This window comes from Physeter macrocephalus, chromosome 19 (assembly GCF_002837175.3).
Source record: "Physeter macrocephalus isolate SW-GA chromosome 19, ASM283717v5, whole genome shotgun sequence".
In the NCBI taxonomy this organism is placed as follows: Eukaryota; Metazoa; Chordata; class Mammalia; order Artiodactyla; family Physeteridae; genus Physeter; species Physeter macrocephalus.
In genome coordinates, this window is record NC_041232.1 from 27,682,043 (window position 1) to 27,709,662 (window position 27,620).

Below are 27,620 nucleotides of genomic sequence, written 5' to 3' on the forward strand. Positions count from 1 at the left end.
CACATACGTGTACCTGAGAGATGTAAGGTTGTCATCTGTGCTCCTGATTCATCAACTGAAGGTAATTAAGCAATGCTCTCCAACACAGATATGTTTTTTTCCCCATGGTTCTTTTAAAGAGACTCCTACTTTTTTAAAAGGGAAAAATTTATGTTCTAAAGTGAATAAGTTAGCCTCATGGTACATGATATGTCCGTGATGAAGAGTGTGGAATTACCCCAGGGAAGGATAGCAGCCTGGCTCTGGTCACTGAGTTGCACCTGCCCAACAGGCTCGCTCCTCTCTGCACGCGATTCTCAGCACCAGCAGCAATGACCCTGCATGGTTCTCATGAAGCTGGCTAGTCTGTGACCTCAGCAAAGATACTACATCTCTGTGATGCCATTTCACTGCCAGACCAGGCTGAAACCCTTTTCTTCCCTAAGCAGTCCAAACCTTTTTGATTTACTCTACCCAGGACTATAGATCAAGCTGGTCTTGGAATTCTAGTGCAGCAGTAACTTAAAAAAAAAATGTTTGCTCTGCCTCCCTTAGGAGATGATTGCTTAGAGTAAGAAATTCACCTAGAATCCAAATCCTTATTCTCAAAATGGCCATGGTTATCATTATACTGCGTTATTTTCTAATTTGTTACAATCTTTTTAGTCTTTAATATCTACTTAGTCACTAAATTTGAACTTGTATTTAAAACATTTTACTAAATTATTTCTGATAAAAAGCTCCTTTAAAAAATGTTAATGTTTACCATCTCAACAATTTTATCTGGGAAACTAGGAAGAAAAGTGAGTAATAAGCAATCATTAAAACATTAAATTTTTCATTAAAACTTTTTTCTTCTCCATGAGAAAATGCTAAATAACAAAATGAAACTTAATTGATAAAAAACAAATACATTTGAAAGTTGCTCTGTACCTCTCAAGGCACTCTAAGATATTTGCAACTAACACTAGTGACATTTAAAAATAGCTAAATGTTACTTGAGATCACAATTATCCTTAGGCTTGACTTTTCCCCTACTGAGGCTACCATAAATTTCCATCTTATCTTGTATGGAATCCAAAAGGAACAGATGTGACCAATGCAGGGAGATGACAGTATATAAAGTAAATCCCTCCTCCTTCAAAATCTCTCCAAAATAACCAGCACGCATTTGACGAAGCAATTATTATTTCACATGCCTGACTAATAAGAAAATAAAACAGATTCTGGGCTTTTAAAATAGTCTGATTATATTAATGATTACACATCTTCAGGAAACAGAACTATATTCTACTAATGTCACATATACTTCGGGAGTGGGTGATGACAAAACAAAACTAAACATACCATGACCCTAAACTTAAAGAACTTATAGGCAAGTCCAAGTCTCTACTTTTCCTCTGAGATTCAACTGCCTAACCTGGAACTTCTTGGACTCCTTTCAACCACGCTAATTCAAGACTGAAAACATATAAGATATTGAATACAGTTGTGTGTGTAAATCCTTGTTGTTTATCTATTTTGAATATAGTAGTGTGTATCTGTTAATCTCAACCTCTAATCTACCCCCACCTCCACTTTTCCCTTTGGTAACCATAAATTTGTGTTCTATGTCTGTGAAATCTGTTTCTGTTTTGTAAATAAGCTCATTTGTATCATTTATTTTAGACTCCAAAGATTAAATATCATATATTTGTCTTTAATCAGTTACTCTTTATTATTTTCCATCTACTTAACTAGAAGATATTTTAGATTATCGGTCAAGGAGAGGTGCAGTTCAAGAATTTTTATTTTAGGAAGGGAATAGGGGCAGGAGTCTGTTGTGGGGAGGAGGCTGGGTAGGGGACTTGTCTTGAGGCTACGTTTGCATTGGTATTTATGTATATGTTTATTTGGATTGATCTGGAAGGAGGTAAAGTTAACTTCTCATTTATCCCTGGGAACATCACTGGTTTGAAACCATTCCAAAAGATGTGTATATTTTATTGCTGCTATTCTGATCACTGGGATTTGGGAGGTCAAAGATTGTTTCCCAGGAAAGTCAAGGGGCAAAGAGAAGGCTATCTGTTCTACAATATCCCCTATACATTCCACCTATTCTAGATGAATAAGTGCTTAAATACATGCACGTGCATGCGCACACACACACACTTCAGCTTCTTGTAAACTTATAAAAGTATACTACTTTATTAATAAGCACCTGCGTAAATTATAACACCTGGAGAATGAAAAACTTAGGTATTATCTATTTGTGGGATGGAGGATGGTAGGGACAGTAGTGCATTTACTGAGAATAAAAAGGCCTATTTATGGAATTTGGGAGTTCTTTGTGGGAAGGTAACCTCCAGTGAGGTAACTCTACTGTTCTGTTTCTGTTTTTCACTTACCCAACAGATACTTCAAATACAAGTCTGTGACTTATACTTAGGGACTTTTGTAATACCTAGCATGTGCAGATACTTAATAAATGTAGAATGAGTATACAACTAGAGGATTTCAGAACTGGATTAAGACGTCAAGAAATCAAGTCGGGGTGCTTATGGTGGACAGACAGGAGGACTGTAGAAAGGAACAGAAACATGTAACACAAGTAGAAACTAACACACCACTGTAAAGCAATTATGCTCCAATAAAGATGTTAAAAAAAAAAAACACATGTAACACAAATTTATCCACTTTACAATTTTGTTTAATGTCCAAGTGCCACTGACTACTACTACTGTCTGACTCATTCATTGCTGACGTCTTCTTAAAGTCAGCACTTTGAAGAGGTGGCAACCACTTCACCCACACCGTATCAGTTCCCACATCGCTGGTCACGTGGAGATTAGGTCTGTTACTTGAACAGCTTTCAGCCACCCTTAGATTTTGTATAGCCTGCACTTTCACACCTTATGCACTAACACTTCCAATATTCTTTCTATATTGAGCTCATGCTTTTATACGTCAGCTGCTGAACCTTTTTGAGTCAGCCAGAAATTTACTTTTAAACAATGGCACCATCTTTATATAGTGTGGCGTCTGTACAATTATTTGAGTACATATGTATTTTGTATTTTATGAAAATGGAAAAATTAGCCTCCTTCAAAAGCTGAAATAAAGACTGTTCAATTGTGAAGAAAAGGAAAATTAGAGAACCCATATAAATACTAGATATATATTAGAGTGTGTCACATTTTGAAAAGCAGTGATGAAAATTAAGGTTTTAAAATTATGGGCAATATCAGCATGTAAAATATTTAGATAACTTATACAGAGTTTACTAAGTGCTAGAAATTAGTTTCAAAAGGAGCCTAATGTTCACCTCTGTCTTGACAAAAATTAAGAAAATTGATCAGAACCATTAAAATAATCTCCTGCTCAACCTGTGGCTAAATCCCTTTGTAATCACCACAAGCAACTCTTTCTTCCCAATATTAAAGTCAGTTTACCACTAAACTCATTGTAGGTTAACAAAGAAAATGTGAAATTGAGATAAGAAAAATATTTGGAAAATAGTTTTCCTTTACTAAAATCATGGAGATGCAATGAGCAAAATCCAGACTTTGGGAAAAACTGCCAGGCGCATGATTTTTTCAACAACAGAAAAATACAAGAACGTAAGAATGGAAGGGGATATTTACAGATTAAAAGATACTCAAACGTTATCACCCAACTGCAATATATGGACTTCATTTGGATTCAGATTTTGAAAAAGTTGAAAAAAACTTATGATTTTATGAGGCAGTGAGAACTTGGAACAATAACCAAATATTTACTAGTAATCAGTTTAGTTAGCTTAGGTATGATAATGATATTATGTTTTTTTAAAAATTCCTATCTTTTAAGAGGTACCTACTAAAATATTTTCTAATAAAATGACTTCAAAATGATGGGATAGGGAAGAATGGATAGAACAAAACAAGATTGGCCATAAGGTGGTAATGATTAAAAGTGGGTAATAAGTATACATGGGTTCATAATACTACTCCTCTTTCTGCTCTGTACTTTCACTGTAGAAAATAAAAATTTCTATATTGAAACTAAAAACATTAATTTGCATACAATTAATCTATTTAAAAATGTTTTCAACAATGAATATATCATGCAATGTACAGAATTAACTCCCCCCACCATAACATGTATACTATACTTAGGGAGTTTTAAAATAAATAATTTTCTGAGTATAAAATCAGGTAATATGCAAGCACATTTTCAGGAATACATATGAAAAGATACTCTTTCATTAAAGACAGTAAATTAGTTAACTGTAGGCTCTATGGCAAAAAACAAAAAAATCATACCAGCAAGGTGACTACAGTTAACAATACTGTATTGTATACCTGAAAGTTGCTAAGCGTAGATTTTAAATGTTCTTACAACACACACACACACACACACACAATTGTAATCAGGTTAGGTGATGGATGTGTCAATTAACCTTACTGTGGTAATCACTTTGCAATATATACATATATCAAATAATTACACTTATACCTTAAACTTATACAATGTTATATGTCAATTATCTCAATAAAGCTAGAAAAAAAAATAAAGGAAAAAAGCCATCTTGACTACTTTAAATGATTACACAAACCAGTGAACTTGATTAGTTTTCATCTTTACGATGGTAAATAAAAATGACAGTTTAAAGATTATAAGATTGCATTATCATATAAAGGATGGTCCTGAATGTTTCATTTTAAATAACTGGACATGTCTAATAAGATAACTTTATTTCAGGTTTTCACTGTTTTTAAAGGAAACATTTATCAAGTGCTTACTCTGTGCCAGTCAATAGTCTATGTGTCTTTGTATATTAACTCATTTAACCTTTATTTACCACACCACCATAAGTACTGTATGTACTCAGGAACTGTATGTACTGTAATTCCTATTTTACAGATGTGGAACGTAAACATGTACAGGTTAACTAACTTGCCCACAACTTGAGATCCAGGGCTGAAACCTAGGTAATAGTATAGGAGCACTAAAATATGAGCTCTTAATGATTAAATTAATATAGCACTCCAAACAGTGGGGAAAAAATGATGGTTTTGGCTTGATTTCCATTGCCAAAAACTCTACAATATTGAAAGCCTTTTTTTTTTTTTTTGGTGTAATGTACTCAATCAGAATTATGAATACTTTTAACAACAGGAATAGTACTTTAAAAAAAATGGAATTGTGTTTATATATATCATTTTTATTCAGAGATGCGCTAATGCGTAAAAAAGTCCTAAGATAAACTTCTTTAGTGATTTCCATTTATTAACATTGTTTCTGTTTCATTTTCAAATAGTATTTATTATTTTTATTACAAAAGTAAAAAAGTTAACGTTAGAAAACCAGGAAAATATAGAGATGGGTAAAGAAAAGCCAACCATAATATAGACCCATCACTCAAGAGAATCATTCTTCATAACTTGAAGTATTACATTTGATTTTATTTGAATTTAACTAACTTAGAAATAATAAAGTAAACAGAATTTCTGAACCTCAAGTCTGTCCTCTTGGCTCTTCTAAATTTCCTGACCAAGGCGGTCTACTATTGTCATTTCAGAAAGCACGCTTATACTCCATGAGCACCCCCAACTCAGACCACATTTTAGCTTGCTTTCTGTCAATATTTAGCCTGTGACTTGTATATATAGTTTATTTTCCCTTGAGGTTTTGCCTTCTGTCTTGTTCATCTTCATATTATCAATACCATGACACAGTGAATACTCAGAATCTAATTCACACACTATGTATATTGTAATCTACTCTTTTCTTGATAACATTCTTCACAAAGCTCTCTGACATTTTGTCCTAAAATATGCCAACTGCTCATTGCTGTCACTTGCAAATTTCTCATCAAAATCCGTAGCTAGTCTTCATATTTTCCTCTTAGACTTGTATTTTGTGTCACTGAAAAGTAATATATTTGAATAATTTTTTCAGAAAGAGAACAGAAAGTATGTCTAATGATGTTTTTATTTAGCCCTTGCACTTGAGTGACAGGCTGGGAATGGAATTCTAGGTTCAAAATAATTTTCATAGAACGTTGTGACTGTAGCTACACAGTCTTCTCACAACATCTTTAAGAACAAGAAATTGGATTCTCCTTCTGTAGGTAACAGGTTTACATCTGAGTCTGGGCGTTTATAAGATTTTAAATAATCTTTATCCTTGAAGTCATGATGTATCTAGATGTGGATACATCTAGATATATGTAAATGTATCCTTTCCTTGCTTTTTGTTTTGCTTTTGTTTTTAAGTAAAGTCACCCTCTTTCTTCAGTTAAGGGAGATCTTCTTCCATTAAAAAAATTACTTTCCCCCAACATTTGCTCTTTTTTGTAAAATGAATACTGCATATCCTGGGTATGTTTTTTGTCTGTTTGTACCATTTTTCTCATGTTTCCAATGTATTTTTTTTAATGTTTTATATGTTGCCCGTCTCATAGATCTCAAATTAGATCTTCAGCGATGTCCAGTCTATTCTTTAGTCCTATACAGAATATTTACTTTCAGTAACGATAAACATTTTGAATTTCAAGGACTTCCCTTGTCGACTTTTTCAGGGTGGCCTTTTGTTATGGTTAGTGGATCGACTGCCCCCCACCCCCAGTGTCTCCACACATACTGAGAAAAACTTACCCTTCTGCTTCCTATGTAATTTATATTCTCCAAATCAGCTGTTGTGCTTGTTCATTTTGGCCCTTCTTGTTTTCATTCAGTTGATTTTCCTCAAATCTCTGGATTTCTTTTCATACTGATAAAGGGGAAAACTTGTTTCTTCAGCAGTTTTGTGGAGGACCTCTACAGCAGGTGTCCCCCTGCACGAGTGGTCCGTGGTCATCTCTAACTGCAGTCTTCTCTGAGTTTCAGAGTCTCCGGGGCTCCACTGACAGGGGTAGTTCACAACTGAGGCAGGCTTCTCTTATGCCTATTTGGGTTGTTCCTCTGCTTTGCAACAGTCCACTAACCACAACTAAGATATTTAAGAATTGATTATATAACTTATTTATCTTACCTAGCTAAGGAAGTAACATTAGACAAAAACACCTGCATTTTAGGAAACAAATCTTTACAGCTTTTATATCCCTAAATTGACTGAGAAATGCAGCTTAGAGACAGGAAAATAAAATATTGGGTAATTGTATACAGTTTCTTCTAAATCTCCATTTCTAAACCTCAATTTTCCTAAGTAAAGGTTAGATATTTTAATTCTGCTATACAGGAGAAAAGTAGTCATACATTTATTTGGAAGTAAGTATGCCATATGAGAACATATTTTCACTGTATTTCTAAAGTAACAGATATAGACAAGAGAGTTATAGCTAAGAATTTAGGGGTGAGCTGGAGAGGGAAGAGAATATAATCAATAATTGAAAATACTATGTCTAAAAGCAAAATTTACATAAAAAGTAAAATCAAGTATCACACCACTCTTTACACTCCCTCTATTAGTTATGCATGGCCTTTCTACCAACATGTCAGTAACACAGAAACGAATTCTATAAAGTATAAATTAATCAAGATTTTCCCCCTCTGAAAAATATGATTGGTATCACTACAAAAATTTTGATGTCACTATAGGAAACTGACAAAAATCACCCAGTCTCGGCTATTCCATCTATATATCTATATATATATATATAGATATATAGATAGATAGATAGATAGATAGATATAGAGATAGAGATATAGAGATATAACACACACACATACATACATATATATATATATATTACATGGAGGTCCTTCAAACCATGACTAGATAAAACAGGATGATATAGCTAAGGCTAAACTCATTTAACTGTATGCATATATATTTTAAAGTCAAAGGTCTTTTTTTTTTAAGGGTTCTGCCCAAATGTACCCTTCATAGAGCTTTAAGTCTTAAATATTCAGCAATATCTCAAGGACTATAATTATGTGACAGACTCACTTTAAGTTGCTAGGCACTGGTACAAATTCAGTTTTTAAGGAAAACCATCAAGCTAAAATATTTTTAACAAAAAATCTATTAGTTTTGGTATTTGCAATAAGCAATTTTACATATTTTGGGCAAACACACTAAAAATTTCTTGACTACTATATTTACATAAAATTCAAAGAGATATTTAGAAGACTATTATTTTACGTAACATAAAAATTTAAAGACATATTCATTTGCATCCAAAGAACAGCCCAGCTGAAGTCACAATTTCCCATTTATTTTTCTGATACATGAACAAGTAAAAAATATAGAACTATGTAATTTTTACAGACACTACTAAAGAGTAAATGCTTATAGTATGGTAATTTAGGTATTCATAATTTCTTTCCCTTCTTCTCTACTTAACAAAATTTGACATATAACATTTTCTTAAAAAAAAAAAAAACAAAAACACTCAACTTTGAATTTAAAATTCTTAAGCTTTAGAATTAGGTTGATATAATGAATCCACATAAAACACATGATAAAATCTGTATTGATTTTAAAGTACTGATTTTCAAATAAGAGAACTGTAGGGGTTTTGGTTGTTTAAGTTTCAGGCAGAAGTAGCTGGTGACATTTAGAAAAAAGTTTGAAAAAGTAAAATCAGAACTCTGTGTATAAAGTGCACCATATATGTCACAAAGCAGAGGAGAAAAAGCAGAGTATGCAAAACACAGTGATATAATTTCTTTTTTTTTTCCTTTTTTTAAAACTTATTTATTTGGTTGCACCAGGTCTTAGTTGCAGCTCCAGGCTCCTTAGTTGTAGCATGTGAACTCTTAGTTGTGGCATGAATGTGGGATCTAGTTCCCTGACCAGGGATCGAACCTGGGCCCCCTGCATTGGGAGTGTGGAGTCTTAACCACTGTGCCACCAGGGAAGTCCCAGAATTTCTTTTAATTGATCATTAAATTAAAGAATATCTCATTGCTTATCATGCTGTATGCTCAGCCCTCTGTACATCATGGATATTTAAGTGCCTTTTCATTTCTTCTAAGCATCAATACTACAGTGACATATATGTGAAAAATAAAGGGTGCTGAACACCAAATATGGTGCTTACACTATGTAATTTCTACCTGTAGTGTTTATGCTTCCAAGGTTAAAAAGTTTGCTTTAAAACTTCTAAAGGTGATGCTTCTTCCTACTTATAAACTGTTAACATCACATAATCCATTTAATAAAAATTTCTGGTATATTTTGACTTAAATAATTGTTTTTTGTACCTCTTGATTTATTAACTATTATAATTCCATATGTGCATGTATCAAGTCATATTTTCATAGCTCCTGAAATATAAAACTGAGGATATGAGTTTACCAAATATGACAATATATTTAGAATAGTTACAATCTACTCTTTTAACATTAAGAAAATAAGTCTTCAAAATACTGGTCATTTTGTGTATTTTATGACACAGAAATGCACTCAGTAAACACTAAACGGTAACAACATATCACGGTCTTTTAAAAAGTTTCCTAATCTGTCTTATGGTAGACTCTAAATGTAGCTTGTCTATTTATGATGATGGAGCATTTCCTTGCTTAAGCTGAAGCATGCAAGTGAGGAAAGTGTATAGCAGCTGCTTAATAAACATGGCCAGATTATTGGCAGTCAAAGTAAGATAAGAAAAGGATGAATAATTATTTTAACAATGCCTGGCATTTTCAACTTTGCCCACTGGGCACTGTGTTTAAGTAATATAACCAGGGTCTGCAAACTTGCAGCAGAATCTCTACTTTGGCAATTAAGGAGTGTCAGAAAGTATTGGGGGAGGCGCTGTTACCATAATTATGGTTTATAAGCATGGTCTGGCTCTCTGAATATGACTTGAGTTTTCAGCAGGGTAGCAAGAAGCAATTATTTGTAGCAAACACTATTATTAGATAGAATTCTGTCAGGAAGGTAATGTGGAATAAGACTGTGGAAAAAGGGCAGAGGTTGGGGGAAAACAACTAAAGAATTATGCAAATTTATAAGTGCCACACATTTGTATACGAATAAGCTGTAGTAACTAGGACATGTATTTCCTGCAACAATATCATAAATGTCTGATATGCACAACATAAAATGGCTACTCAGTGTGGTCCATGAACTTAAGGCCACTCTGCCAATTGTTTATTACAAATCTGTGATGAAATGATGAAATAACGGGCTTGTGCCAGAGACAGAAATCAGTTATGTCACGAGCACACTTAGTTCAGCTGACATTTTTGTCACAGCATTTTTTTCCTCTATGATGAAGGAAGCAGTGCACTGATGTACATTCTGGCACAAGCTCTGTATCCTGAGGAACAGTAACAGTTTGCAGAACAGCTACTCTCAGTAGCACTGGCACAAAGCACAATGACTAATGGAATAAACCGTATTTTAAAATGTTACATGTATAGTACCTTTTTATCTACCCCAAATTTATTAAGTTCTGAAATCCATAGTCAGTTATATTCTCTAACTTTGCAACACTTAAAGTGTATCTGTCACATGGATGACATAACATACAAGGTGGGTAACAATGCTACCAGGCTTTATATGTACAAACATCTATGGGCAGTAAAATGAATACTTGATTAAATATTAACACATTCTGAATTTAGATTAGATGACGTTAAGTCTAACAAGGACCTCATGTAAATTAAGCAATAAATTTGGGTATTTTTATCAGTCTTTTTCAGCAACTTCAAAATCTTTGTATGATACTTACGGATGATTTTTACTGATGATTTTTGAATCATTCCTTGAGGGATTTTGATCAAGCAATAATTCAGGCACATTCACCATGGGGAAAATAAGTATGCTGAAAAATCAATACATAGCTGATGAACACATGAAACAGTATCGGTGATAATCAAAAAAGATTCTAAAATGTGTTTCACTTTAATGAAACATGTAAGTTCAAATAAGATACCTAACTTCTTCCATGGGAAAAACTTACTGCAGCACTTCTTTCTCATAGAAAGATTTTTCACCAAAGCTGCTTTTCACAGCTACTGTTTTCTGAAGAGACCAAGATTACAGAGTTTGTAGCCATAATAAATGGGAGTATTAACATACCATATGAAATGTTCCTATTTTTCAAATCTTATTTTCTTACTTTCTTGCGGAAGCCTATGTAATTCAGCTATTATAATCCTGATTTCACATAGCACAAAGATGTTCAAATGACTTCCAGCTTGCGACTGGTAGATGGATTTACAAATATTTTGAAAATAAGAAGTGACAAGGGTTAGGGGATGATTATGTTAGTATCTCCACTTTCTTAATCAGCTAGATCGCCAGTGCTTAAACAATGCCTAACACATCATGTGTGACAAACACAGTTGTAGACTAACTGACCTGAAGAAAAAGGAGGAAGACGAATTTAGGATGACTATCAAGTTTAGGACATACATATAGCTGACTGATGAGACAGGAAAAACAAGAAGAGGAGTGTAAATGGGAAAAAAGAAGTTCATTCCAGGTACACTGATTTCTGTGGTAATTCTAAGTGGTAACATCCGGAGAGCAGTTAAATATATACGCATGAAGCGTAAGCGAAAGGTATGGAATAAAGAGATATTTAAAAGGCTTCACAACATAGATGGTAGTTAAAGCTGTAAGTGTGGGTGAACTTTATTTGGGAGATTATCTGGTATGAGAAGAGGGTTCCAGAAAGTAAATCTTTGGAAAAATAAACACAGGGGTGTATGGGAAGAGAATGAGGAAGAAACGAAGAGATGAGATCTGGAAGGAACCTGAGAAGGAACAGTCTGAAAAGCTGGAAGATAATTATCTTCCAGGAGGAAAAGCCAGGAGAGAACTGCCTCTCTGAAACCAGGACCAGAGAATTTTAGGAAGAACACAGTCAGCACTGTCAAATCCCACAGAGACTAAAAAGACAGCTAAGGGGTTTGTTGTTGGAAGATCACGTGCGATGTTAGTAAACATAGATTGGATGGAAGGTACTTCAAGTGCACCACAATGCACTTTAAGAAACTTAGTTGTGAAGGGAAGAGAATGGGGATTAAATAAACAGTGGTGCAGGGCAAGAGATTTTGTAGAGTCCTGTATATTTATGTGTACATAAATATTATCACACGACTATGTCCAGTTCTACCTCCTTTCCCTCCACCCAAGTCATCCTTTCCTCTGCCACTTGACCCCCAACACATGCCTCATTAGCAGCCTGAGATACATCCTTCCAGATTTTACTCCATGTTTATAAAATTTTACACAAATATATGTGCATATACAAACATATAGATTTTTAAAACATTGTTCATTTTACAAAAATGAGATATTATGATCCTTCGTGTTGACTGTTCTGACTCAACAATATCTTAATGAAAATCTCTCCAAGTAACTGGTACAGTGTTAAGTATACCTTTTCATGGCTGTACAATGGTCTGTGGTGTGGCTATATACCTTGATTTATGCAACTGATCCCCTGTATGACTATACATTTTTTCTTTTGCCACTGAAAACACTGCTGTAATAAACATGGGATATTCCCAGAAGTATGACTACTATATTAAGGAGCATAAGTATTTTTAAAACTGTATTTATAATGGTAAATTTTGACTTTACACAAAAGTAGACAGAATGTTATACTGATCCCCCATGTATTCATCACTCAGCTCCAATAGCCATCAATCTCTGGCCAACCCATACCTCTATTCATCCTACTCCTGTATCATTTTGAAGCACATCCCATTCATGGTATCATTTCATCAAGAAATATTTCAGTATATTTCTCTAAAAGGTAAGAGCCCCTGTATTTTGTTAGCTGTTGCCAGACTGTTTTTCAAAAAGACTAATAATTCACATACCTTTACCTAATAATAATTCACATACCTAATAATAATTCACATACCCTTCTCCTATTAGGTAACCACTTTTATAAGTTGTTGGTTTATTCTTCCATAACTTTTTTTTTTTAAAGTAAGAAAATACATTGATATAGCTTTTAAACCCCTAAATTATCTTTCCTTTACCCTAACAGGTGAACAATACCTTGGCCAGGTACATAATTCTTATGCTGCAGTTCTTTTCTCTCAGTAGTCTATCTTCCACTGTTGTAAGTTAGAAGTCCAATGCCAATGCGACTATATTTCCTTGTAACTTGCTACGCTCAGAATTTACAAGGAATTTGATCAAAGTATGTCTAGGGGTATGTGTACATGCTTCTTCCATCATTCCACCTGGAGCTCACTGAGCTTTATAATTGACAGACTTGGGCTTGCTTCAGCTCAGGAACAGTTTTTTCTAATTGTATAATTATGGACTATTCTCCACCTGTTTCTTTTTTTCCCTTTTAAATTCCCATAACTAGCTATTATTCATATGCTAAATCTGTTAGAGCTCCTACTATAGCCAGGACATGGAAGCAACCTAAATGTCCATTGACAGAGGAATGGATAAAGATGTGGTACATATACACAATGGTATATTACTCAACCATAAAAAATAATGAAATAGTGCCATTTGCAGAGATGTGGATGGACCTACAGATTGTCATACAGAGTGAAGTTAAGTCAGAAAGAAAAAAACAAATGTATAATATTGCTTGCACATGGAATCTAGAAAAATGGTACAGATGAACTTATTTGCAAAGCAGAAATAGAGTCACAGGTGTAGAGAACAAACTTACAGCTACCAAGCAGGGAAGGGGGGGGGTAGGATGAATTGGGAGATTAGGATTGACATATATACACTACTATGTATAAAATAGATAACTAACGAGAACCTACTGTATAGCACAGGGAACTTACTCAGTGCTCTGTGGTGACCTAAATGGCAAGGAAATCTAAAGAAGGGTGGATATGTATACATATGACTGATTCACTTTGCTGCACAGCAGAACTAACACAACATTGTAAAGCAACTATTCTCCAATTAAGAAAAAAAATGATCTGCTACAGCTCCTAGATCTATTCCCTAAGTCTTTTATCTTATCTCTTCTTTCAGGATTCTTTCTCTTTGTATTTTTGCTGTGTTGTGAGGATTTGTTTTACTTGATTTTATAGCCTAATCATTTAAGTCCCACATCAGCTCATCTACTGTGTTGTCTGATTATATAATCATGTTTTTTATTAGCTCCAAAAAGCCTTTGCGCTGTCCTTGAATTTTCTTAAGTACTCCTTTTGTTGTCGCTGTTGAAGATGAAGTAGTCCAAGGGGCAGCTCTTTGCAAGCAGTGGAAGGGAAAGTGGGCTCCCCTGGGACTGCCAGTCAGCACTGAAGCACCAGGAAAAGACCTCCCTGTTGCTGGACTAGGTCTTCTCCAACTTCCCCAGTCTCAGTAATGGACAAACTCAGCCCAGCTACTCCTTGGATCTGTGGGAGATGGAGGATTCTGGCATAATCCCTTAGGGCCAGTTACCCCTCCTCCACAATTCAACAAATATTTATTAAGCAATGTCTATGTACCAAAACACTTTCGTTTACATTTACTGGAGGCTGAAGGAGTGAAAATACATACTAAAAGGAAAGCTGCCACCTTTACAATTTTGCCTATAGCTTTAGCTCCATCATTACCATTCCCACTACAATATACTGCTTATCAACCCTTTAACCAACATTACATTTTTCTCTCTTTATTCCCCTCTCCCCCCAGAGTACTGGCTCTAGGCGCGCAGGCTTTAGTAGTTGGGACACGCGGGTTCAGTAACTGTGGCTCACGGGCTCTAGAGCGCAGGCTCAGTAGTTGTGGCGCAAGGGCTTAGTTGCTCTGCGGCATGAGGGATCTTCCCGGACCAGGGGTCGAACCCGTGTGCCCTGCACTGGCAGGCAGATTCTTAACCACTGGGCCACCAGGGAAGCCCTTAACTGAGTTCTGTACAAAATTCCCCTGAAGTATAAATTACCTGTTAAATACATGCTTAATATTTTAGTCTTGCCCATTTTTGAAAGTGTGATATGCCACTTACATCATTTTTATTATTTTCTACAGGTTCTTCTTATTTTCGTACAATTTATCTGTTGGGAAACGATGCTGTTGGGGTTTCCTGCGGTCTGAATGTTGCTTGGTGCAGCTCAGCATGCTCCTCTGTCTGGGTATTTCCTGCAAATGGCAGCTGGATCCTGAGGACTGGGGAGTGGAGGACAGGGGCATTCCAGCAAGGGTAGGCAATGCCTTCTTTCTTTCTCTTTTTAATTTAATGTTAGCAACTGTTGATCCTCAATGCTCCCATACATTAACTAACAGGGGGTTGCAAAATGGTCAGTCTTTCTTTTCACTCTTTTAGCTGGATTAATCTTATAAAAAACATTTCTCCTCACCCATAATGAGGTTACCCAGTGACAAGAGTTCATATAGAAATATGAAGGTGAAATAAATGACTGATTTTTTTTCCTTTTTTTTGCTTAATTTTTAAGATAACAAATTGGTTCTCTGATGACCATGATAAATTAAAAAAATTATCATCATAGACTCATGGGTTTAAACGTATTTGATGGGTTTCAAATCTTTGCAATTAACACCCTTAATGAAACTCAAACTACTGCATTTTTGGCCAGTGGGGAACTGTTCAAGTTGTCTCCTAAGGCCTCTGACAAGACCTGAAATCTGAAATGACAAGATGTTCCAAGTTCATCTTACATATTTCCTGCCCTAGACTTAGCATCACCCATTTTTTCCAAGAAACCTTGGTTTTCTTTTAGGAGAAAATATTTCCTGATTATAATCTGGGTACTAAGAATGATTACTGCTACTGTCTTAGTCAGTTTTAGATCTTTTCAATGGACAAAGCAAAAAAATTTTATGTATTTGTATATTTTAGATTTTATTTGGAAATAATTTCAAACTCACAAAAAGTTAGAAAAATAAAAAATAATGAACACTATATATCCTTTACCCAGGTTTTCCTCCTGTTAACATTTTGCTCTCTTGTGTTATCATTTACTTTCTCTCTATATATACACATGTGTATAAATACATTTGTTTCCCTGAACTATATGAGGGTAAATTACATATATCATCGCTCTTTATCCCTATATACTTTAGTATTTCCCAAGACATACAGATATTCTCTTGTTACCACAGTACAGTTGTCAGCTTCATAAATTTACACTGATACAACACTAATCTACTGTCCATATTCCTTGCTAAATGATCTAATAATATCTTTTATAATCTTTCCCCCCCTCCAGGACAGAAAACAGTCGTGGAGCAGGTATTGCCTTTAATTATTACCTCTTTGGATAGCCTGGAACATTTCTATTGCCTTTATTGGTTCATGACACTGACATTTCTTAATCTTTGGTGACAGTGGCTTTTAAAAAGAAGCAGAACATTCCTCATGATTATACATTCTCAGCCAGAATGCTACAAGTGATATTCTATCCTTCTCAGGGCACCACATGTAGAGGCACATGATATGCATCTGTCTCTCCTTTGATGATGTTAATTTTGATCACTCAGTCCAGGTGGTGCTAGATTTCTCTACCATATAATCATTGGTTTTTTTTCCCTCCTCTCTTGTAATGTGAAAAGGTCATGTAAATATCTGCTCTTATGAAAAAAGAATTCTCCCTAGATTTACCAGCCTTTAGTGATTCTTGTCTAATCATCTTTACCATGAGGGTTGTAAATGATCAGGTAGGGGTGGGCACTGACTAGGAAGGGGCATAAGAAACTTCCTCGAGTATTGGAGATATGCTGTATCTTGAAACGGTTGGATTATACAAGGTCTATGCATTTCTTAAAGCTCACAGAATGATTTATTAAAGAATTATTAATTTCACAAGTGTAAATATTACCTAAAAACCATATACAAAAACTGAACTCTAGTTATAATGAAATGCATGTTAAATTATTTAGAGATGTCCACAACTTATTCTGAAATGCAGCAAAAAATAAGAATTGATGGGTAGATGAATAGATATGTGATAATGTAATAAAGGAAATATAAGCAGTTAACAACTGCAAAACAGCTGGTGGGTACAGGGGGTTCACTGTACAATTCTCCGAATTTTGCTGTATGTTTGAACATTTTCATAATAAAATATTGAGATTTTAACTTCTGCACAGCAAAGAAAATCATCAACAAAAGACAACCTACTGAATGGGAGGAAATCTTTGCAAATCATGTATCTGATAAGGGGTTAATATCCAAAATACATAAAAAACTGGTATCATACAACTCAATAGCAAACAAACAATCCAATTTAAAAATTGGGCAGAGGATCTGAATAAACATTTTCCCAAAGAAGACATATAGATGGCCAACAAACACATGAAAAGATGCTCAACATCACTAATCATCAGGGAAATGGAAATCAAAACCACAATGCAGGGCTTCCCTGGTGGCACAGTGATCGAGAATCTGCCTGCTAATGCAGGGGACACGGGTTCGAGCCCTGGTCTGGGAGGATCCCACATGCCGCGGAGCAACTAGGCCTGTGAGCCACAACTACTGAGTCTGCGCGTCTGGAGCCTGTGCTCCACAACAAGAAAGGCTGCGATAGTGAGAGGCGCTCGCACCAGGATGAAGAGTGGCCCCCACTTGCCACAACTAGAGAAAGCCCTCGCACAGAAACGAAGATGCAACACAGCAAAAATAAATAAACTAATAAACTCCTACCGTCAACATCTTAAAAACGAAAAACAAAAAAACCACAATGCAATATCACCTCATACCTGTCAGAACACCTATTATCAAAAAGATAAGAAATTTCTAGTGTTGGCTTGAGGATGTGGAGAAAAAGGAACCCTTTTGCACCATTGGTGGGAATGTAAATTGGTGTAGCCACTATAAAAAAATAGGATGGAGGTTCCTCAAAAAATGAAAAATAGAACTACCATGTAATCCACCAATTCCACCTCTGGTTATTTATCCAACGAAAATGAAAACACCAATTCAAAAAAATATATGCACCTCCACAATCACTGCAGCATTATTTCCAATAATGCTGGAAACAACTTAAGTGTCCATCAATGGACAAATGGATAAAGAAGACGTGGTACATATACACAATGAAATATTATTCAGCCATAAAAAAGAACACAATATTGTCAATTGAGACAATATGGATGGACCTTGAGGGCATTATGCTACGTGAAATAAGTCAGACAGGGAAAGACAAATACTCTATGATCTCACATGTGTAGTCTAAAAAACAAACAAAAACCAAGCTCATCAATACAGAGAACAGACTGGTGGTTGTCAGAGATGGGGGAGTGGGTTAAATGGGTGAAGGGGGTCACAAGGTACAAACTTCCAGTTATAAAATAAATAAGTCATAAGGATGTACTGTACATGGTGACTGTACTTAATACCGCATTGCACATTTGAAAGCTGCTAAGAGAGTAGATCTTAAAAGTCCTCATTACAAGAAAGAAAGAAAAAACTTAGTAACTACGTATGGTGACCATTACTAACTAGAATTATTGTAGTGCCCATGTTTCAGTGTATACAAATCATTATGTTGTACATGTGAAATTAATACAATATTATATGTCAATTATACCTCAATTAAAAAAAAGTAAATGGTAGACCTTTCTCTTTTAAAAGTACAGATGTTGTCCTATTGCCCTCTGGCAATGGCTGAGATTAAATGAGTATGGTTTCATTTTATTTATAAATAATATAAAAGTAGTATTATTACCTAATTGCTTATAGGAATTGTTTATAATTTTGTAAAGATATGGCCAGTTATGAGACTTATTGAATTGTTTTCCATTGATTTTTGCCTGAAACATGGTGAAACCTTCCAATCTGTACACAAAAGACTTTCTTCAATACAGGGAAGTTTTTCTCTCTTATATTTTTTTAATTGTTTATGTTTATTTTTTTAAACTCTGAGTATGCCAAAAGTTTTATGAAATATTCTTTTTGGGTCTTTCCTTTTTAAAACTGTGACTGTAAAATTGTGCCTCTATTTTACAACAATGACCAGAGTTCAACCACCTAAATTGCAAAAATAAAAATGCAAAGATGACTCATTAATGCCAGGAGGAGTAAGGTTAGTGGTGCTCTAATTTATAAAAGAATTAAAAGAACTCAAGATGTGGGATAGCTAGTGGTGGTAGTGTATAGCAGTGGTGGTAGCTATTAATGGGGAGAGAGGCTGCAATAGGCTTGAATGTAACATCAGCAATCTGTGGGGAAAAGATATCAGAGAAATAGGGCGAGAGCATTATGACTACATTTACACAGAGGACATGTAGCAAACACCTAAATTTAGGTTACTAAATTCACCATTCTTAAGAGCTAGATAGCATTACCTAAGGTACTCAACATTTTAGGCATTATAAAGCAGAAGTAGAATATTCTACTAAATATCATGTCAAACAGGTGAATGCAGATTATGTGGAACAAACCTGTGTAACTCTCATCATCATCAGATAAAGGCACCTCTCTTTTTAGCAGCAATTCCAACTCCTCTGTTTCTGCTACATCCACTGGACGCTCCCCATGTTTATTAGCTTGAAATGGATTTCCACCATGACGAAGTAGCAGTTTCACTATCTGCAACATTAAACAGTAGGAAGACTCAGTCCTTTAGTAGACTGCATTATTTCAACCATTTTCCTCTTGATCACACTCATATCCTCCTGCTTCATCTCCTCTGCCTCCATTCCTCAGTGTCTATTCTAAATCATAATTACTCTCAAGTTCCATTTTCATCGCCATCCCCCTTCTGATCGTATCTACTACAAAGAAATTTGCTCCTCAAAATTTAAGCTGGGCTATTTTAGCACTGAATCGCATTATTTTTCTTCCTGTTTCATCATACATTTGACAAATATTTACTGAGTACCTATTAACAAGCACTGCTCCAAGTTCTTCAGATAAATCAATGAACAAGAGTATAAAGCTCCCTGGCCTCTTGGAATGTACAGGCTACAGGAAGTCTCAAAAGAAGTATCTCCCCTCTGTTTCAGGCTACCATCGCTACCAAGGCTCTAAATCACCTGTTCCCCATCACTCTGGGATTTAAACTATCGCTAACTGATCTGGGTTTACTTAAAACTACTAAAGCTTAAACTTCAAGGCCTCTCATTTTCATGGTCCCCTTATATGGCCCTATATCTAATTTTTTATTCATTTCTTAAAGAATCCTGCCCTCACAAATTTCATAAGCTTTGGGCTCCACAAACCAAGATGTGACTGGTTATTCATCATTTCATTTGTTTGTTGCTCCTTATTCCTCTTCCTTTCTATATTTCTTACCTCTTTTTCAATTGGCTCCTTTCTAGAAGCCAGTCTTTCCAGTTCATGTCTCTTTTGCCTTAAAACAATGGCAATAAAGAAATGAAACACAGGTTAAAAAAACGCAACTGCTCAAACCTATACTCTCCTCCTCTAGTTAAACCTCTCTTCTTTCCTTTACAGTCAAGTTCCTGAAAAGATGTTTACCCTTGGGGCCTCGACTACTTTTTTCTTATTGGCCCTTCACTTTTCTACCTACAATTATGTTACCGTCAGTCCAATGAAATGAGTCTCCTAAGATCTGTAAATATCTAAGCCATAGATTGTTTCCCTAGGGCTCTGTCCTTGATTCACTTGATTCATGCTCTGGTCTACATCATCTCCTTGGAGAGCTCACCCACTCTGAATGCGATGACGATTATGCAATCCACTCATTCATTTTCATTCTCGTGCTTGCTCTTTCTCAGCCTTCTTCTTGAGCTTCAAAATCAAATATCCAAATATTCTTTGGATATACTGTATTTCAATACAAAAGCTGAAACCAATAGGTCCCAGAGCTCATTAAACGTGCACCCTTATCTTTTGTTTCCATTCTCAGTGACTGGCACCAAAGTACACCCAGTCACTGAAACCAGAAAGCTGGGAGTCATCACATTCTTGTTTTTCACTCATACTCTACGTCAAATAGGTGGCCAAGTATTATTAATTCTGCGTCCCTAACATCTCTTTTTGTTTTGAGCTTCTACTTCCAGTGACATGAGTGTGTTCTATCATAGGTAAATCTATACTATAATTTATTAACACATTTCTCCCCTTATCTTAGACCATAAACTTCATGTGAGATCTTTATTCGTCTCTGTATTCCTAACACATAACTATGGTGTTTTCTGGTACTGAGGAAATATATCATGTCTTTTTAAAGAAGCAATATTAAACAGGATGCTATAAATTAGGAACTTCTAACAAATGAAAGTATTTAAGAATAATAAAGATTCACAGTGAATTAAATAATGAAAAATCTTTTCTAGACTATCAAAGAATAAACCATCAATACAGAATACTTGAAATGTAAGAATGTATAAAGAAAACAAATTATGCATGATCTCAACTGTTAATATTTAATTTCCCTTTTTGTTTACTAATTTTTATCAAATTACATGTTTATGATTTTAAATGATCAAATGGCTTTTCAAGGCTGCTGGTGAAAAACAATCGTCCCTGATATTTATGTCCATATACTTAAGTAACATAGCGTGCTGCTTCCATATTTTTCGGTTTTAGGCACTGCCTATTGTGTTACAATGGAAAACACAATTCAGCTCTCTTTAACCAACTCCATCCCTCTCCTCCCATACACATCGACTTCCCCCTCCTCCTAACTTTCCAAGATAGACATATTATTTTTGTGTGTGTCATTATGATTACTATAAATGTTGAACCAAGTAGTACACCATGGCAAAATTTCCATTCTTACACAAGTTTATTTTATCCCAGAGAGTTAATTATCTTGACTTTTCACTTACTAGGTTTTCCATATACTCATCTTTAATTCATCCCCCATTCTGCTACAAGTACAGATCTCTTCAATTCAATACACCATCATTTTTTTGTTAAACTCCTTTCTCCAAGCCTTCTAACTTGCTCTAAAATGGACTGGTTGCTGTCTAGATTTGCTTCCCAGTTGTCATCCTGACATCTCCGTTTATCCTATCATCCTAGAAATAGCCTTCCCTCAATTCTGTGGATTCTTTAGACCTTTTATCTTCTTTTTTGGTTCACTCCCTCATTTTGTTGAAACACCACCTCCAGGAGATTCCTAAGAAACAGTAAATATACTGAGATTTTTCCATGTCAGAAAAAACCTTTATTCTATCCTCACTTGATTAATATTTACTCTTGATATAGAATAATTTTCCCTGAAGTTTTGAAGGCATCATCATTATCTTTTAGATTCTAGTGTTGTTATTGAAGTCTGATGCCATTCTGATTTTTTACCTTTATATGGAACTTGCTTTTTCACTCTGTAAGCTTGAGGACATTCTTTGCCTCTACTGTTCTGAAATCCCAGGATAATGAATTTTGATCTTGGTCTTTTAACATCCATTGTGCTGAGCATTCAATTGCTCTTTCAAACTGAAGATCCACGTTCCTTCAGTTCTGAGAAAATTCCTGGTTTTATTTATTTGATAATGTCCCATGTTTTCACTGTTCTGTCTTCTAAGAACTCTTGTTAAGATAATACTGGATCTCCTGAATTAATCTTATTTTTTCTCATTTCCCCTCCTCCACCTTTGTCTTTTGTTTCCTAGTCTCTGGGAGATTTCCTCAACTTTATCTTTAACCCTCCATACTCCATTTTTCATTTCTGCTACCATATTATTAATTTCCAAGAGCTTTCTTTGTTTTTATTTTTAAATTTGTTAACTTCCTTACTTAGCAACCCTTCAGTTTTTTGTTTCATGGCTACAAGAAACTCTCATCTCTGGGGAAGGTAATGTGTTTCTTTCTTTCTTTTTTTTTAAGTTTCTCTTGGCCTTATTGTGTCCTCCACATTTCTACTTTTCCATTTGCTTGTTCTGCTCTTTGCCTTCCATATTAGACCTTTCTCAAAGGTCAGGTGATCACTGGCTGTCCATATTTAAGAGTAAGGTACTAGGGACTTCCCTGGTGGCGCAGTGGTTGGGAGTTTGCCTGCCAATGCAGGGGACATGGCTTCGAGCCCTGGTCCGGGATGATCCCACATGCCGCGGAACAGCTAAGCCCATGTGCCACAAGTACTGAGCCTGCACTCTAGAGCACGTGAGCCACAACTACTGAAGCCCTCGTGCCCAGAGCCTGTGCTCCACAACAAAAGAAGCCACCGCAATGAGAAGCCCGCTCACCGCAATGAAGAGTAGTCCCCACTCGCCGCAACTAGAGAAAGCCCATGCGCAGCAATGAAGACCCAACACAGCCAAAAATAAATTAGAAAAAAAAAAAGAGTAAGGCACCAGAAGACTTGCTGAAAGTTTTTTAGGCATAGGTAGGATCTATTGACAGATGGACCTTGTGCTAGTGTGATATGACTGGGCCATTTCATCAGAACCCCCTCTTGGCTAGTTCACTTTTCTATTGAGAAATCTTTCAATTCCTGCCCTAGAACTATAAGCCTTACTGTCAGCATTCTGGTTGACTGAGGTCTTAACGTTCAGTATGTTTTACTTAATTAGCTTACATTTAATCCTTACTCCCAACTACTCTTGTGGTATGTCAGTCCAGACAGTATGGTTTATACTTGTCAGGAAATAAACCTCCAATCATCTGCCAGAGAAATGTGCCGTCATCTAGTTGTGAAGGGTTAGGAAGGGAATATGAGGGTAAAAAACCAGTTTGATTCAATCCTCCTATTTTCAGTCTTATTCAATGGGCACCTCCAGATGAACCCAGCCATCAATTGCTGAGCTTCAGTTTTTCTGGGATTCTGTGTTGAAATGGCTTTAGTTTCAATTTTCTTGGATTTTTAAAATCAGGAGCTCATAAATTTGGTCTGTAGGCCAAATCTGGCCCGCTGACTAAGAATAGTTTTTATATTCTTATAAAATACTTTAAAAAGAATTGATAAAGGAGTAATACACAGGAGGAAACAGGAAGCAGAGAGAGAGGGAGAAGGGAGGAGGGTCAGTGGAGGTGGCATGTGGCCTGCAAAGCCCACAATATTTACTATCTGGTCCTCTACAGAAAAAGTTTGCCAAACCCTGTTCTATGTAGTCACCACTCATTCCTCAAATTTCTATCTCCCAAAATATTGGTTTTCTTGTTTCCTCTGTTCTTTATCCTTGTGGGACTGTGTCCTTTAAAATCTCCCCTTTTAGGGGTTTGAGAAGGTAACTGAAGTTAAAAACTTTTAGTTATTATAAATAATGCTATAGTGAACACCTTTGTACGTTGAAACTTTTCCCCCCATTTTTAGGCTTATTTCCTTCAGTTAGTCTTAGAATGAGAAAACAGAAGGATCTTGATACTACTGAATGCTTTCTATACCTGTCAGGAAATAATCAAAAAATATTTATTCCTGGGACTTCCCTGGTGGTCCAGTGGTTAAGAATCCGCCTTCTAATGCAGGGGACGAGGGTTCAATCCCTGGTCGGGGAACTAAGATCCCATATGCCACAGGGCAACTAAGCCTGCATGCTGCAACAGAGCCCATATGCTCTGGAGCCCACATGCCACAACTAGAGAGCCCGTGTGCCGCAACTACTGAGCCCACGTGCCACAACTAGAGAGAAGCCCACGTGCCACAATGAAAGATCCTGTGTGCTGCAACTAAGACCCAATGCAGCCAAAAATAAATAAATAAATATTTTAAAAAATTTATTCCTGACTATGATTAGACAGTTGGTTCATTCAAACATGCTACAATAACCCTAACCTAAATAACCAATACTTTACAGATCATTCTTATATGCAAAAAATTATTTACTCTAAAAAGAATTTAAAGTAACTTAAAGTTGCTTAAAACAAGCAGGCAGCAGGACTTCCCTGGTGGTCCAGTGGGTAAGACTCCGTGCTCCCAGTGCAGGGGGCCTGGGTTCAATCCCTGGTCGGGGAACTAGACCCCACATGCATGCCACAACTATGAGTTTGCATGCCTCAACTAAGAAGTCCTCATGCCACAACTAAAGATCCCACATGCTGCAACTAGACACGCCGCAATGAAGATCCCGTGTGCCGCAACTGAGACCCGGCACAGTCAAAATAAATAAATAAATAAATTTTTAAAAACCCAAAATACATAGACAGCAAATTAGAAGTAAGTAAAAATGATGAGACAAAAAGAAAATAAACATAGGTAGTATCTAAAATAGAACTAAGAATAGGGCTATTATAAGAATGTATATTATGAAGTAATATACATTTGTGAAAGGTAGGCCAAAGATTAGGTTCTTAGTAAGCTATGTTAATCCTCTCTTACTCGAAACAATTTAGAACAGAACTGTTTCTCCTACCTTAGAAATGCTTTATGGATGGCTGAAGTTGTCATGAGTGTTACTGAGTGAAAGAAGTCTAATTCTTTGGTGGAGACTCATAATATATGGTACAAATATATACCAATGGGTTTTGCTATATCTTATTTCCCTCTTCCTCCTTGGGGACAAGTAAAAGAACAAGGAGAAAATAGCCCTCAACAGCTCTGAATTGTGACTCCTACTATCCTAGGCATGTTGGTAGGAGGAAAAGCAAAGATCTCTTGAAAAAGCATGCCAGTCTCCTTCTGGAAGGAGACTGGAAATAGTGTTTGAGTCTTTGTAAGTACATGAGCTCAAAGGTCAGCTTCTGGAAATATTTTGCAGCAATGTGCATATTTAGAAACTTGTATTCATAGAAACATGTCTTACTCATAAGGCATAGTTCTTTAACATTATATTTAGAAATCAGGAAATCTTTTTATGCAACATTTAAAGAAAAACTATTCATGCTTGATAAACTATCAATAATGCTTTTAAAAAAAGGGCAGTAAGTACAGTATTTAAAATAGCACAGCCAGAACATAAATCATGTATGCATGGGACTCAAAATTCAATGAAGAAAACAGACAAGCACATGAGTAAAAAATAATATACTAAGTGCTATCACATAGGTATGTATGAACTGTCAAGGGAGCAAAAAGACTGGAACGATGGTAAGCAAGGATCAGTTTAGGAAAAATAACGTTATAGGCTACATTTTTCTTCAAAATTATAACTTGAGAATTATGAAAAATACCTTATAGAAAGATTTAAATGAGAAAAATGGCATCTTTAATTTCTGAAATATCTGAGTATATTTGAAAAATAGCAATATAAAAGTCGCCTTTTAATCTTTGACCTCTGACATCTCTATAACATTTTAGATTTCAAGGTGTGTTTATGTGCACAGCGTTGTTTTTTTTCCTTCAAAATATCCCTTTTAGACAGATATTATTTATTATGTGATTTAAAGATGAGAAAATGGAAGTTGAGAAGAAAAAAGTAACTTGTTTGAGATCACTCATTTGGGAAACTGGCCAGGCCAGAATTGAATTCTTATCTATCTTCACTCCAAATTCCATTTTTTTCTCAACTAAAGTGGCTTTTAAAAAACAGGCACCACGACACTGAAATTTTTATTGTGTCAAAAAAGAAAATAAGGCAGAGAATGTCTGCTGCTAACAAGAGAAAAAAAAAGGGAATTTTCCAGCACAAAGGTATGAGATGACCAAAATCCTTTTACGTTATTCACTAGAGAAGAGAGACAGTGTACTGAATAACAACTCTTCCAGATTAATGAATTATTACCTCACTTTGTCTTAAAAAAAAAAAACTGATATTTCTCCTTTTTAGTCCCTTAATTTGAACTCATATCAGTTTAATAAACTTGGGAGTGTCTTAGACCAGTGTGTCTTTGTCTTTGTGTCTCCTGTGTCTGTTTCTCCATGTTCTGGGAGAAGCTGAGGGTACTGGAATGCAATGGGTCATACATTTTCAACAAGAAACACCAGAAGGTTATTCATTTACTGTGATGATTAAAATAATGCTGAGATTTCCCTGGTGGTCCAGTAGGTAAGACTCTGTACTCCCAGTGCAGGGGGCCCAGGTTCGATCCCTGGTAGGGGAACTAGATCCTGCATGCATGCCACAACTAATATGAGCTTTCATGCCACAACTAAGAAGCCCACATGTCGCAACTAAGAAGCCCGCATGCTGCAACTAAGAGTCTGCATGTCACAACTAAGAAGTCCACATGCCACAACGAAGATCTCCCGTGCTGCAACAAAGATCCCGCGTGCTGCAACTAAGACCCAGCACAGCCAACATAAATAAATATTTTTAAAAAATTAATACATATAAAGAAAGCATTTACAACACTTCTTATCCCATAATGAAAACACACAAATACTGCTGTGAAAAGTTAATGTAATGTGGTTCACAACCACTCCAGCCAGAGACTGGAAATCTCATGAAGAGACTGAGAATCTCACATGAAATTAATGGCAAAAACAAATCCCTGGACAGCATCTATGCTACAGATCTAGAGAGCAGCTAGTCCCAATTAAAGCAGGATACAAGATATCTTGTATACAAGGATATTCTCAAACATAATAAACTGATCAATGTGTTTGACCTTATTCAGGGGCATTTTAGAGTTATGTCAGAGAGAGTTAAGGAAGTACAGAAAGAGATACATGGAAAACTAAATAAGAAAAATCAGAACAAGGCAGTGCAGTAACCAAGGTAATAAACAAAAATCCAAGAGAAAATACAATTATATTAAATTTGGGCGTCTCTGAGCAGCAATATATATTAAAACCCTTTGCAGGGGGTCAATAACTAGTGACTAAAAATTTAAAAAGCAAAATAGCTTCCATCTTGTTAGAAATAAAGAGATAACTACTAGAAGAAACACCTACAAGAGCTGCTTTTGGCTAAAGGTACTGGGAAGTGCAGAGGGATGGGAGGGAGCAGGTAGTTACCTTTATAAGCTAAGTAGTACCTTTCAACTTTCTAAACTATGTACAAGTATTCTTTGATAGAAGTTAAAATTAAGTGAAAGAGAAAAACTACTTATT

At 35.7% G+C, this 27,620-nt stretch overlaps 1 protein-coding gene across 13 annotated transcripts in view; it reads right to left on the bottom strand.

The window, feature by feature from the left end:
- ANKRD12 (ankyrin repeat domain 12) overlaps positions 1-27,620 on the bottom strand; it is a 112,560-nt gene that overhangs the window by 25,532 nt on the left and 59,408 nt on the right. For 12 of the 13 annotated variants that reach the window (XR_003677207.2, XR_003677210.2, XR_003677208.2 and 9 more), the window contains one exon: positions 19,225-19,372. Coding sequence is in view for 9 of the 13 variants with exons in the window: in XM_024120804.3 (XP_023976572.1) it covers positions 19,225-19,372 (148 nt within the window). In the remaining 4 variants the exon portion in view is untranslated. Of the gene's footprint in view, positions 1-6,599; positions 6,823-19,224; positions 19,373-27,620 lie in introns of those variants that run through there. The other variant, XM_007114794.4, reaches the window with a different exon arrangement.